The sequence below is a fragment of the Spermophilus citellus genome (genome assembly GCF_964194105.1).
Source record: "Spermophilus citellus genome assembly, chromosome: 4".
Lineage (NCBI taxonomy): Eukaryota > Metazoa > Chordata > Mammalia > Rodentia > Sciuridae > Spermophilus > Spermophilus citellus.
This window is the reverse complement of record NC_138185.1, coordinates 106,769,575-106,784,004: the sequence shown is the minus strand read 5'-3', so window position 1 is coordinate 106,784,004 and position 14,430 is coordinate 106,769,575. Positions and strand designations below refer to the sequence as shown.

The window sequence follows — 14,430 nt, the reverse complement described above, 5'->3', positions numbered from 1 at the left end:
ACCTATAATCTTTCAAGACAACACCAGATTTGCAAGCACAAATATATAGCAGAGGGTAAACTCCCATCTCAATGAAGGGCTGGAAATCTGATATAGGCACTTTGACAACTGCCCCATTTTTCTTCCTTATTTCCACCGAAGGCAGTGAGAATATCTAATCTATTAGTGTCCTAGGACTGTCATACTCTTAGTACCAGAGATGAGTGACTTAAAAGTCAGAGAGAGAAAAAAAATCATTCTCTCACCATTCTCAAGACTAGAAGTCTGATATCAGGGTTTGCTCTCTGAAGTTTCTAGCGAAGAATTATGCCTTTTAGCTTCTGTTCATTGCTGGCAATCCTTAGAATTCCTTGGCTTGTGGATACGTAATTCCAATTTTTGCCCCCATTCCCCCCCAAAAAAAATGGGTTTTTATATGTTTCCCAGGCTGGTATCAAATTCTTGGATTCAAGTGACCCTTCTGTCTCAGCCTCCCAAGTGCTGGGACTACAGTCACATGCCCCCATGCTGGCTTTCTGCCTCCATCTTTACATAGCATTTCCCCCTCTGTGTATGTCTCTGCATCTCTTTTTGTCTTATAAGGACCCCACATTTGATTAAGAGCTAACCCCACTTCAATATGACCTCATCTTAATTTCATAATTTACATTTTTCTTTTTTGCAATGCTAGAAATCAAACCCAGGACTTTATACCTGGCTCTACCACTGAGCTATATACCCAGCCCTTAATTTACATCTTACTATGCAAAGACTTATTTCCAAATAAGATTATATTTACAGGTACCAAGGGTTAGGACTTCAAAGTGTCTTTTGAAGGGATACAATTCAACTTACAATACCTGTAAGGAAGTATCAGAAACAACACTAGCAGGGGGACCCAAAAGCCCAGATGGGATAAGGAAGCTATGGTGGGTCAGGGACAGACAGCCTTGGCCACTGTCCCCACCACAGTACGTTATTTTGTACTGGGGATAGAACCCAGGGATGCTTTTACCACCAAGCTATGTCCTTAGTCCTTTTTTTTTTTTTTTTTTTTTTTTGGTGGGGAGTGGGTACTTGGGTCTGGGGATTGAACTTAGGGGCATTTGACCACTGAGCTATATCCCAGCCCAACTTTGTATTTTATTTAGAGACAGGGTCTAACTGAGTTGCTTAGTGCCTCGCTTTTGCTGAGGATGGCTTTGAACTTGTAATTCTCCTGCTTCAGCCTCCTGAGCTGCTGGGATTATAGGGATGCATGCACCACTGGGGTCCTATGCTAATCCTTTTTTATATTTTAATTTTGAGACAGAGTATCACTAAATTGCTGTGGGCCTTGCTAAATGCTGAGGCTGGTCTCAATTATAATCCTCCTTTATTGGCCTCCTGAATCACTGGGATTACAGGTGTGCACTACCCCACCCAATCCATGGCAGAATTTTATTTTCTTCCTTTTTCTCCTTCTGCTCTCCTACTCCTTGTCTTTCTTCTCTCCCCACCCTATCTTTCTTTTCTTTTCTTTTTTTTTTTTTTTTTTTTTTGTAGTTGTAGGTTGTCAGAATGCCTTTCTTTATTTTTATGTGGTGCCAAGGATTGAACCCAGCGCCTCACGCATGCTAGACAAGTGCTGTGCCGCTGAACTACAGCCCCAGCCCTCAGCCCCCTCTTTCTTCTGTTACTTCTTTCTTGGACACCTGGAGTTGTTCCAACATCTCAGTGACATAAAGGGAATTAGAGTGTCAGTAGTGGTCACAGCAATGACAAGAGCTACTCAACTAATGGGGATAGGAGATGAAGGGAAGGGTTAGTGGGTAAGTGTGTTTGGCCCAGGTCTTCCTCCAATTGGGTAATGTGTATACCCTGGCAGATTCATGACAGATAATGGACAATAGCTCCTAAAGTTGTACCAAGTTGATGCTGTGGAGCCTCCCCTCCCCTTGAAAAAACCTTCTTTATTATTTGGTCCTTATCTAGAATGTCCCCTGGGATGCCAGAGAGGCAGACCAAGTCCTGGCCAATGTAGGCCTAATGCTCAAGGAGAAACCTTCCCCTTTCTTGGCTATAATGGCAGGGAAATCCTGCCTAGACTGGGTAGCTCTCAAAGCAGCCCCATCTCCATTCCCATCACCCCTGTCTCAGCTCTTAACCTCCCTGTAGTCTTCAGTTCCAGTTGCCCCTTCCAATCCATCTCCCACCTTCACAGGTACCAGAGGAACTCAAACACCAATTAGATCGGGAAGGACCTGGGGCATTCACTGGCTTCCTCTGGGTCCCTCACTTCCCTGTGACCTGGCTCCCAGCTGGTACTCCAGTCCCATTTGCCCCTGTTGTATTTACTCTATCCTTCAGACACCTGTGGTGGCCCCAGTACCATAGGCAGCATCACCTCTTTTTGCTCTGCTTGGGATTCCCTGTTCAGTTATGTCCAGCTGACTAACTCCTTCTGATCTTGGAAGAAACAGCTCTATCAATACCTTTGGGCAAGTTAAGTGCCCATTCTCAGAGTTTCCCCCCTTTCTATCATCACAATGTACCCATAATTTTTTTAAATATTAATATTTTTTTGGACACAATATCTTTATTCCACTCATTCATTTTTATGTGGTACTGAGAATCAAACCCAGGGCCCTGTGCGTGCTAGGCAAGCGCTCTACTGCTGAGCCAAAATCCCATCCCCCCATAATTTACTTTTCACTACACTGGGACCTCTGTGAGGTAAAAACAATGATTATTCTGATTCTATCCCTGAGCCCCACTATGTGCCTAGACTGGGACCTGGTACAACAATGAGAGCTTGTTGAATGGATGAAGGCCCAGCTGGTAATCCACCACCTCTCTGACCATGCATTATATATTCTTTTTTTTTTTTTCCTTTGTGGTACTGGGGATTAAATCCAGGGGCACTCTACCATTGAGCTACATCCCCTACCCCTTTTTATTTTTTATATTTTTGAGACAGGATCTTGCTTTACCCAGATTGGCCTCAAACTTGCAACTCTCTCTCCTCTGCCTCCCCAGTAGTTGGGATGACAGGTGTGTGCTACCATCCTGGGATCATGCATTATATATTCTTATGTTCCCAAATGACCTAACAGTTTTTGTGACCTAACAGTTTTCTGGGTGTAAGATTTCTTTTTTTTAATATTTATTTTTTAGTTGTAGTTGGACACAATATCTTTATTTAACTTATTTACTTTCTGCTGAGGATCGAGCCCAGGGTCTCGCACGTGCCAGGTGAGCACTCTACTGCTGAGCCACAACCCCAGCCCTTGGGTGTAAGATTTCACTGCCATCCTAGACTGGAAGTGTAAGAAGACAGCTTGGAGGCAAGCACCACGTTGGGATCAGGACACTCCTGGATAGAGGCCACCATCAGAAAGATGGGGTCTCGCCTATAATCCCAGCCACTTTGTGAGTCTGAGAGAGGAGGATGGCAAATTTGAGGACAGCCTCAGCAACTTAGGGAGATCCTGTCTCAAAATAAAAAATTTAAAAAGCGCTGGGGCTATAGCTTAGTAGTAAAGTGCCCACGGATTCAATCCCCAATTCAAAAGAAAGAAGGTGGATGGGGTGGAAGGGGGGCTTCCTACTTCTCTCATTCTTCCTCTAGTCACTTCTGAAGTGGCACTGTCTCTGAGGTGCTCCCCTAGCTACCCCCTCCCCGTGTTCTAGGACTTCTTAGGTTTCTGCCTCAGCCTGGGGATGGCTGAACAGGGACATGTCAACCTTTGGAGCCTGCTTCTGGGGCAGCAGGGTCAGAGCGTTAGTAATACAGAGATGGGGTGCTCACAGGTGTAGGTCCATTGGTGAGTCAGCACACCCTGGGAAAGGCTGGAAATAAAAATTACTAGGGTAGGGGCATAAAGAAGGCAGTTCATGACTTTTTTCTGGCATGGGGACAGGTTAATGCTTTGAAGCTCTTCCCTACTTCCCAGGATGTTTCTAGACTGGAAGGGGACTTACCTGGTCCATCACAAGAGGAAGCCTCTACAGCCTTGCCTCCCTGAGAAGACTAGCAGACTCCGCTTATAGAGTCCTGGTAACCAGGCAGTCAGTACCCCAGACCACTGGTGGTCCTGGTAAATTGGCTTTCTTCCAGAAATCCAACCAACTTCCGTTAAGCTTCTAGCATGCAGAGCTCATCCAAGTTTATTTTAGATGATGAAACCCAGCAGAAGCCCAGGGCAAGGTACCTTAGTTGTCAGAATAGTTTACATTCTTTTTATGCTTTTTTGAGCCACCTCTGAGAGAGTCAAACACACACAAACCCTTGGCCCTCCCCAGGGACTCAAGAATGGGAAACCAGGGCTGCGGGTGTACCTCAGTGGTAGAGTGCTCACCTAGAATGCTACAGGCAATGAGTTCAATCCCCAGCACCACAAACAAAACTAGAATATCAAAGAGGTCAATAATTGACTGTGTGGATGACAGGGCTTAAATTTACTTATCCAAAACCCAAGGGGAAATATGAGGGAGTGCTTCCTGAAGAGGCCCTCCTCTAACTGCATAAATTTACCTCTTTTCACCAGCAGGATTTATTTCAGGGTTCTGCTAGTAAAATGATTTATAAATACATTCTTCCCCATCTCTTCTTTTCCAGAGGTGCTGCAGAGTTGCACAGGGTGGGGTCTGCTTCTTAGATCCTGGAGCTCTAGCCTTCCTCCCTCCCAGCCCTGGCAACCATTGGAGCTCTTCCAGCACACCCTCCCCCCAGCTGACTTGGGTTTGGGCAGAGGATCCAAGGCCGTTATCTTTCAACAGACAGCTGTGCAGGGCTGGAGGCAGCAGCTTATCAGGAAGCCTGCAGTGATTCACAGCCCAAGTCCCAGCTTCTCTGCTGAATAGTAATTTCCAGCAATAGATTTGTGCTCAGTCTCTCTCCTCCCCCTCTCCCAAGGGTGTGCTGTCCTTTTGCAGAGAGGGCAGTGAAGGGGAGATTCTACCCACAGGGATGAGGGCTTTGTGCCAGCCTTCTGGGTAAGGCTGTCTATTCAAAGGAGGTCACAGTTTGGGGGACCTCGGCAGAAGTGTCTCATCCTTGGCAGTGACCCCCAAGAGAGCTCATCCGTGCTTTCCTTCCTTCCTCTCCCAGAAAAGCAATGTGCTGCTCCCTTTCCCTTTATGGGGAGATAAAGGGGGATACTGGCCCCCCTTTCCATCAAAAGCCCCTAAGTTCATACCCAGCCAGTGAGGGCAGGGGATAGAGAAGCCAGACACTGGGCAGTATGCCTCTTGTACCATTTGAAGCTGTCCAATCTCTGTACTTGACCCTGAAGACTCCAAGGCTAAGGCTGGAGGAGGGCAGCCCAGAACTCCAAAGGCTAAAGCTGAGACACAAGGGGTGCAGGCCAGAGCTGCTGTTGCATAGACAGGTGATTAGGAAAAAACCCAGGAACAGAGCCATTTTTGTGTTTGTTTTATTGGAAGCAACCTCAGCTGTGGGGCTCAGGGGAGAAATCACAGAAAAGTTCTGTCCCGGGTGTCTCCCCCAGGGTCAGCGGGGGGGGGGGGGGATATTAAAAGAGGAAGAAAAACTACAGGGCAGGGGGCAGGATTGGGCCCCCACATCTCAGACTCTACCCTCAAGCAATCAGTTTCTCAGTCCTGATCTCCTCTGTCAACGGTGGAGGTGATTTCAAGACCTCTTTTCAGCTGCCAGAGTTCCGGCTCCCTTCATGAATGCTGGGCACCTTTAATCCCTGTGAGTCCCAAACAAGACTTGAGTCCCACTGCCCACCATTCCCTCCCTATAGAAGACCCCAGTATGGCCGAGAAGAGGTTATGGTGGAGTTCTACATCTTTAGGTAACACAAGCGGCAAAGCAACCATTCCATGAAGCTTCCCGGGGCTCATGGAGACCCTCTCCTGCCACTCTTGGGTCCCCTCTCGTCGCCTTGGGTCCATGCTGCTATTCTGAGGAGCTGTGCTCAGGATGTGGCCTCCTGAGGACCCAAGTATGACAAGCTAGGAGGGGTGCGTTTGAAGGTACAGGTAGGTGCTTGGGGTAAGATCCAGTCGGTCTGAATGGTACAAAGTTCTCAGGCAGTTCTGTTCCCGTCCGCAGCCCCTGGCTCAAGCTGCGACCGCTTCGCGTTACCTTCTTCAGCTGTGGACTCCCCTAGGCTCCTCTTGGACGTTGGAGCTGTTGGTGGAGACGAAGGACCAGGATGGGGGCTCGGGGGCTGGTAGCCGAGTTGCCGCGGATCCAGTGCGTCCTTGGAGAGTAGGATGGCGAGGCTGGGCACGTTCTTAAGTACACTGAGACTGGCGGCGGGCTCGCCAGGGGTCTGACCCGGCTTGGGCCCAGGCGGGAGGCTCTGCCACACCTCGCGCACGCTCCGGTAGCGCAGCCGCGTGACCTGGTGCAAGCCCGCCAGGCGGCGCTTGAGGATCTCGGCGCACGTGACGGTCTTGGTGGTGGCCCGGCCGCAGCCGCTGAAGACGATGGCGCGCGTGGCTGGCTGCGCCATGCTGGCGGTGGCGAAGGCCATCAGGTTGCGGATCTTGCTGCCCTCCTTGACCCGCATGTGCACAGCGCCGGGTGCCAGATCGGCAAACGGGCCTGAACCCGGGCCACCCTCCTCGGTCCCACCCCCCGCCGGCGCCTCTTCTGAGCGCACCTTACGGAAGTTCTCCATGCACTGTCGTCGCCAGGACCGCCAGCTTTGCCATCGGACCGCCTCAACCCTGAGGCTGCATGGTCGCGGGTCGCGAGGGCCGGCAGGGGTAAGGGTGTCGGAACAGCGCGGACGCTAGCGGGATGGCTGGGACCGCGCGACCCTCAGTTCCCACTTCTCTCAGTCGGCGCGGCTCTACTCCGCGCTCTCAGCCCTGCGCTCCGCGCCTTTAGCCGAGGCCCCGCCTGGGAGGTCCCGCCCCCTCCTCAAGGCCCCGCCCCCACTCTCCCCTGCTGGGCCCAGTCTCAGCCTCACGAACCTTTCAGAGAATAAGTCTTCGTGCTCTGCTTCTAGGGCACCGCAGCCGCGCTCACAGAGGGGCGCTTTAGCATCAGAGGGTGCCTTGGAAGGCGAAGTTCCCCTACAGTCACCATCAGTCCTCCCCGAACCGACCCTCATAAAGGGGCAACCTAAATAAAAGCTATGCTTGCGATGCAAATGCCTTTTCAAGCCAGGTCTCTAAGCCCTTCCCAGTTCCAATTGAAGGCTCCCCTAGTATCCTCCTAGGGAGAGATTTGCAAGCGGCCTGCTGGGGCCTTGCTCCTCCAATTCTCAGGAGAGAGTCCCCTCCCTTCCGCCCCCTAGTATTCTCGCCTCAAGGACAGCGGGTGCACGGTCAGCAGAGTGCGGGAGGCGCTGCCTGCGGCTCCACTCCGCGCCTCCCCTCTGATGACTGTGTCGCTGCGCGGTCCTCCGCTAGCGGCCAGAGACCGAGATTTTAGCCTCACCACTCCTGACCCGAACTAGAAGATACCAGCCTTCCCCCAACATACACCACTCAGGCGCCCGGGATGGTGATGTCCTGGCCCCGACAGTTCCCTAAGGTGGATGGAGAAAAGAACAAGGAGACCCTCCAAGAGGCGTTAAGCTCCCCCTACCACCCTTGAAAGTCTATTAGGGAAGTATGCTTTAGCGTAAGCCAGCTATTGCTCCCTGCCAACACGAATCCCCCACCTTCCTTTCTCCCAGATGCAATTCGTTGTCAGTCAGCCTTGGCCCCTAGAGAACCAGTGGAATCTATTTTCAAAAGGATACTGAAGTGAAGGCAAATTTTGAGAGAGATTGGGAGAAAGGTGTGGAGTTGAAGCTTTGGGGTATATGAAACTACTGGATGCCCTCTTTGGAAACTCCACAGGACCAAAGGAGAGGCTCAGGGTCTCCTGCGGAGACAGGAACCTGGGACTGACAGACTCATGGGAGAGAGAGAGGGGTTTTTGTTTGTTTTGTACTGAGTATTGAATCAGGGGTGCCCTACCACTGAGCTACAGCCCCAGCCCCTTTTTAATTTTATTTTGCGATACTGGGGATCAAAGCCAGTGCCTCATGCATGCAAGGTAGGCACACTACCAGTGAGCTATATCCCCAAGCCCTCCAGCCCCTTTTAAATTTTAGACAGGGTCTCACTAATTTGCGAGGCTGACATCTAATTTGTGATCCTCCCGCTTCAGCCTCTGGGGATGCTGGAATTACAAGCTTGCATCATGGAAACCGAGAGAATCTGAGAAGGAGCCCGACCCTCTCTAAAACTGCCCTAGGGCATCTCCCTTCATCCTCCACACTGTTCACACACCGAACAGCCGGGCAGATTTGGTCTGTGTACTGTGACTGAGGAAGCACAGCGAGGAGGAGCACCGAGGATTGAGGCAGGCTTGTGCCCTCAAAAAATGGTAGGGGAGGGCCTGGGGATGTGGCTCAAGCGGTAGCGCGCTCGCCTGGCATGCGTGCGGCCCGGGTTCGATCCTCAGCACCACATACCAACAAAGATGTTGTGTCCGCCGAGAACTAAAAAATAAATATTAAAAATTCTCTCTCTCTCTCTCTCTCTCTCTCTCTCTCCCCTCTCTCACTCTCTCTCCCCTCTCTCTAAAAAAAAATTAAAAAATGGTAGGGGAGTAAAGGTGCTAGGGATTGCTGGGCTTCGGTGTAGGGATGGGGCTGCGTGGCGTCTTCCTGCCGCTTTTCGGAACTCAGGAACACATGCTTGCTAGGCGAGCACTCTACTTTCTCAGCCTCTCTCATGGCTATTCTCCATTTGGCGTTGTTACAGTTCTTGGCCCCTGCTGTTCAAAACTCGGGGTTTATCCTTTAGTCACTCCCTTTGTGGGTGTCTGCAGCACCTTTGCTCCCCAAAGTATGAATGGCTGAACCCCTCCACGATCTCCTGCTCGTAGGTTGGGACTAGGAGCCTCTGAGTATACTCTGCACCTGGACACGGGCCCCCTCCCAGCTCCCGGGCTCAAGAGGAACAGCGATAGGAAGCGGAGCAACCTCAGAAGACACAAAGACTGTGTATGGTGTTCTGGACGCAAGGAACCTCAGGCTCTGTAAGGCGGGGTCGGTAATGAGAATTAAATGGATGGCAGTTTCGGAGAGGCCTGAGAAAATGTCTCGGAAAGATTAGAAGCTACAGCCTAGCGTGGTGGCGAATGCCTGTAATCACAGCGATTTGGGAGGCTGAGTCAGGAGGATTGCAAATTCAAGGCCAGTCTCACCTACTAACAAGGCCCTAAGCAACTTAGCGAAACCCGGTTTCAAAATTAAAAAGAACGGGGATTGTAGCTCAGTGGTAAATCGTCCCTGTTCAATCCCCAGTACTGGGGGTGAGGGTGGGGAGGAGACTGGAAGCTACATTGGAACCGGCTGGCTGTGGATAAAGCGAGCTCCCAGACCCTGGGAGTATGCAAGTCTGGACTACTGGTCATTTGGAAGCGATGTAGGCAAGGGTCTGTAATTTGGAAGAAGGGCCCTTAGGAGCTGCAGTTTGGGTAGGATGAAGGTGGGGCGGCAGTGCGTCCACTCAAGCTAATACACAAGGACGATGCCGCCCCCACTCTGAACCACTGCCATCTGCTGTGGAAGACTCCACCACTTCACGCCTTAATCAGTGGAGGGAGAATGCCAAAAAGGCCCGCATCCCCTCCCATCGGCCCCTTCTTTCCTCCTGCTCCCTCTGCAGCACTTAAAATGTAAATGTACATCGTGATTAGCCGCGGGGTCGCTAATTACAGCTGAAGCCATTCATTACATTGTCAGCGCGCGTCGTAGCCCGCCGGCTGTGCGCTCAATCCCAGCCGCAGAGGGGTGGCGGCGCGGGGGATGGAAAGAATCGGGACTGTGAGTTCGGGTGAAGTGCAGGCTAGGAGCGAGCGGAGGCGGAGAAGGGAGCAGTGAGCCCAGCAAATCGGTTGGGCGGTGAAGAAGCGGAGGTGTCAGGGAGAGGGGAGAAACGTGGGAGACGGGAAGGAATGGGAGGAGAAGCCGTGAGAATCCCCAGGAAGGGTTGAGAGCGGAAACCGGGATGGGGAGCCAGGCAAAGAGAGAAAACGCGGGGACCCGGTAGGAAACCACAGGAAGAGGGCAGACACCAGAGGGCGAGGGGAGAGGGTTCAACTCAGGGAAGTTGGATAAAATAAACTTGTCCATTTGTGCTGCGCATCACGCAATGGTTAGAAACGCGGGACGACAGTCAGGGTCTTGATTAAGAGTGCCCGCCAAACACACAGTAGGATTCGAACTAATAATCATAAAAAGCTTGTTTCCGTCTATGTGTATTTATATATGTAAATGTATTTGTTAAAAACCCGCAAGAAATAAGCACACTCATATCGTTGACCTCTACAGCCACATTCGGTTTTTGTTGCCCTCTTAAAGAAAGGACTACTGGATATGAATACAAAATTAAGTACTGTGCAAATTCTCAGAACCGTCTGTATAAATGAGCTATGACCCTGAAGCCTCAACTTCATTAGCTTCTTTCTGCCTGTGTGACCTAGGACGATTTACTTAAGCCTTGCTTTGTTATCCGTAAAATGGGGCTAACTATAGTAAACGGCCTTGTAGAGCTTTGTGACACCCATAACCGTCTTAAAACCTCGGAGGCTAAGTTCTCAGGAAATTTGGCTGTTATTTATTATTTTAGCTGGTGAAAAGGAAAGGAAATGGGAAAAACCTTGGAAATAGCAGTTTCCCTAACACGTTAGGGACTGGTGAGTAGCAAATGAGAGTCTTTTTCATTTCAGAAGGGGTGAGGCGCAAAATGGGGCACCACCAGTCCCTGCTCTGCAAAGGCCCTTCCCAGCAGCACACCCCACCTACCCTGGCCAAATTTCTCACCCCGGGACTGAAAGGAGTTTTTCTGTGTTCTGGCAGGAAGAGGGAGGAGCTCTTGCCCCTGGTGCTGGTCCCAGCCTCACAGGGCCAGGAGCTTGGGAGCCTGGAAGTTAGGAAGCCAAAGGGAACACAAATTTATTAGGCACCCGCCAAACACCCAGAATTGAGCCAGATACTCTCACACATTCTATTTAATCTTCACACATTCTATTAAGAAGGGGCTCATCATTGCTTGAGAAAGGTGGAAACAGAAGTCCAGAGAGATTAAATAACTTGCCCAAAATGTCACATCTAGAAAGCTGCAACCACAAATATCTGAACCCAGAAACTCTGGCTCATTTTACTGCGTTAGCTGAAAAAGAAGCCAGATGCACTGGCTTCAATCCCAGCGGCTCAGGAGGCTGAGGCAGGAGGATCACAAGTTCAAAGCCAGCCTCAGCAATTTAGGGAGGCCCTAAGCAATTTAGGGAGACCCTGTCTCAAAATCAAAATAGAAAGGGCTAGTGATGTGGCTCATTGGTTAAGAGCTTCTGGGTTCAATCCCTGGTACAAGAAAAAGGACATTCATTTTGGTTTTATTTTTGAGATGTAATTGTACAAATTTATGGAGTATAATGTGATGTTTTGATACATGTATACATTGTGTAATGATCAAATCAGGGTAGTTAGCATATCCGTCATGTCAAAAAAGAAATTTTTAAATTATTTGAGCTGCCCACTAAAGGTATGAGTTGACTTTGACTTGGGAGAGATAACCACAATGTACTGGTTGTCTATTACTGCATAAAAAATTTCTCCACAACTCACGAAAGTTAGTGGCTTAAAACCATAATCTTTTCTTTTTCTTTCTTTCTTTCTTTTCTTTTCTTTTTCTTTCTTTCTTTCTTTCTTTTTTTTTTTTTTTTTTTTTTTTTGGTTGTGGTGCTGTAGAGATCATGCATGCTTAGCAAGTGCTCTACAAATGAACTACAGCCAGTCCCACCAACATTTCTTTTGGGGGGGTACTGGGGACTGAACCCAAGGGTGCTTTATCACTGAGCCCACTAAGTTGTTAGGGACTTGCTAAATTGCTGAGGCTGGCTTTGAACTTGCAATTCTCCTGCCTCAGTCTCCTGAGTTGCTAGGATTACAGGTGTGTGTCACTACACCTGGCAACATTTTCTATTTCACACAATTTCTGAGGGTCAGAAATCCAAGAGCAGCTTAAAGTGGTGGACCTAGCTCAGGTTCTCTCATAAAACTGCAGTCAATTTGTTGACTGGGCTGGAGGATCCACTTCCAAGCTTCTCACCTGTCTGTAGGTCAGAGGCCCCCAGTTCCTCCACTGGTCTGCTTGTGACAACAGCTGGCTTCCTCCAGAGCAAGAGATGAGAGAACGTGGGAGCAATCAGGCAGCTGCAGTACCTCTTGTGGCCTCCTCTGAAGCTGCACACAGTCATTTCCACCTTACTTCCACTTTATTCTATTATTTTAGAAGGGAGCCCAGCCCAAATTCAAGGGGAGGGGAATTAGCCTCCATTTCTTGAAAGGAGGGGTATCAAAGTATCTGCGGATATATCAAAACCATACAAAAAGGGAGTGTTGGGGAAGCAAGTTTAGGAGGAAAAGAATTCCAGCAGGAATTAACATGGAAGCAAATATGTGGAAAGAGCACTGCCTTCAATTAGAAGAGCTGAATTTACTTCCTGGCACACAGTAAGCACCTAATAATTGTTAAGTGTATATGGCAAGGTCCCATGTTCAATCCCCAGCACCACATACCCCCCACCCCCCAAAAAAAGAAGAAGAAGAAAGAAAAGTAAATGCTTGTTAAATTAATGCATGAGTATCTGAGATTGTTTCTGTGGTCATAAGAGCAGTGACACATGTCTGTAATCCCAATGGCTCAGGAGGCTGGGGCGGAGGATCACAAGTTCAAAGCCAGCTTTAGCAATTTAGCAAGGCCCTAAGCAACTCAGGGAGATCCTGTCTGTAAATAAAATATAAAAAAGGGCTGGGGATGTGGTTCAGTAAATAAAGCCCCTGGGTTCAATTATTCTATTATTTTAGAAGGCCCCTGGTACAAAAAAAAAAAAAAAAGGAGTGGCCATTTTACAAGTTTCTCCTGTGGAGTTGAGTGGGGTTTTAGGTATCAGAGCTCTTTGTAAATTTAACAGTGCTAGACAATGATGCCTGGAGGCCAGTATGGCCTGGGAGTTGGGGAAAGGGCTCTGCCATAAAAGAGTCCTTGCTCGAACCAGGAATCTCTTATTTCAGACTGAGTCTCAGGCCCTGGGCTGGTGCTCTAATTCCAGTCCCCAGTCTCAGCTCCTTTATTGCTCATCATGTCTTACCTCTAGTGAGAATGCTTATATTGCTTTTCCCCTTGGGCCAGCCAGGACAGGACTTAGGAATGCTACCACCAGCCAGGCCTTGCACCTTTAGGCAGCTCCTCCTCCCATACTGCCCCTGGACCCACAGATGGGGAAGGGGGGTGATGCATTGTAGACCTAGTGAAGGGTGCCACTTGGGAACAAGAGCCATTAATTTTGCATGAATTCAGTTACTTTCCTAAATCACAGGCCAAGTAGCCTAAGTCCTGGGAGGCAGAGGAGGAAGGGGATATATGGGGCCTAAAACAAACAAGGAGAGGGGTCTGTGAAAAGGGGAAGAGGAGGCAAAAGCAGCTATTGGACCTCCTCCTCCGTCTCCCCAAGAATTGGGTACTACCACTAGTTCCCCCATCCTTCTTCTAGACTCCAGATACAAATGCAGTAAAAAGTCACTCTCCTGACCACATAAGGGCTCTAGGGAACTCCCATCACCAAAAGACTTTCCAGGAGCCTTCTCTGACTCCTGAACTTCCTGGTTACTGCTTCCAGCTGTTGGACCAGCTTTGCCCTGTCCAACTCCAAGGCGAGAATTGATTAAAACAGAAGAATCAGGATATTTGAGGACCTTGGAGTAAGAGGAAAATATAAACCTTATAAAGTGAGGGAATAGGTAGCCAATTCTACATGACATTTATTTAGCATTCACAAGTGAAACATGGTTGTGCACACCTATAATTAGGGAGTTTCAGGTTAGCCAACCTAATAGTGAAAAAATTAAAAATGAAAAAGGATTGGAGATATAGCTCAGTGGTAGGGTGCTACTGGGTTCAATTTTCAGTACCTTGGAGAAAGAAAAAAAAAAAAGCATTTACTATGTGCCAGATACTATACTAAGCATTTTACATGTACCAACTCATTTAATGCAATAAGCACTATGAGGGTGCAGCTACTTACTTCTTAATCCAGCTAGAGCCAGATCCAGTCTGGCTCCAGAGTTTGTCCTTAGTCCTACAATAGACCACCTGCAGGAGGAAGGGGAATCAGGAAGAAGGCCATCAACTATCATCAAGGCCTCCCCAGCTCTCTGTAAAGAGGGTCCTAGAACTCCAGGATTGAGTTCTGCTCTGTGCTGGCCTCGGGTGGGAATACCAGGGCTGCTCTGTCTCCTCCAACTCTGACTTGGGGCAGAGCTTGGGTGCTTGGTTTGGATCTTCTTTCCCAGAATTGTATCATAACTGCCCTTCATAGGTGTACCAAGTGTTGTAGGTTTTTTGGCGGGTGTTTCGTTTATTTGTTTTTTTAGACAGAGTTTTGCTATGCTGCCCAGGCTGGACTTGAACACCTGAGCTCAA

At 49.0% G+C, this 14,430-nt stretch overlaps 2 protein-coding genes across 4 annotated transcripts in view; one reads left to right on the top strand and one right to left on the bottom strand.

Annotated features, from left to right (window-relative positions):
• The window catches only part of SCAMP5 (secretory carrier membrane protein 5), a 73,352-nt gene that overhangs the window by 11,161 nt on the left and 47,761 nt on the right, over positions 1-14,430 (top strand). The window lies entirely within an intron of this gene.
• On the bottom strand, positions 6,018-8,067 carry RPP25 (ribonuclease P/MRP subunit p25; the record flags this gene model as incomplete). Its single annotated transcript, XM_081291569.1, has 1 exon — positions 6,018-8,067. The coding sequence occupies exon 1, from the start codon at positions 6,615-6,617 to the stop codon at positions 6,018-6,020; it is 600 nt and encodes a 199-aa protein (XP_081147695.1). The 5' UTR covers positions 6,618-8,067.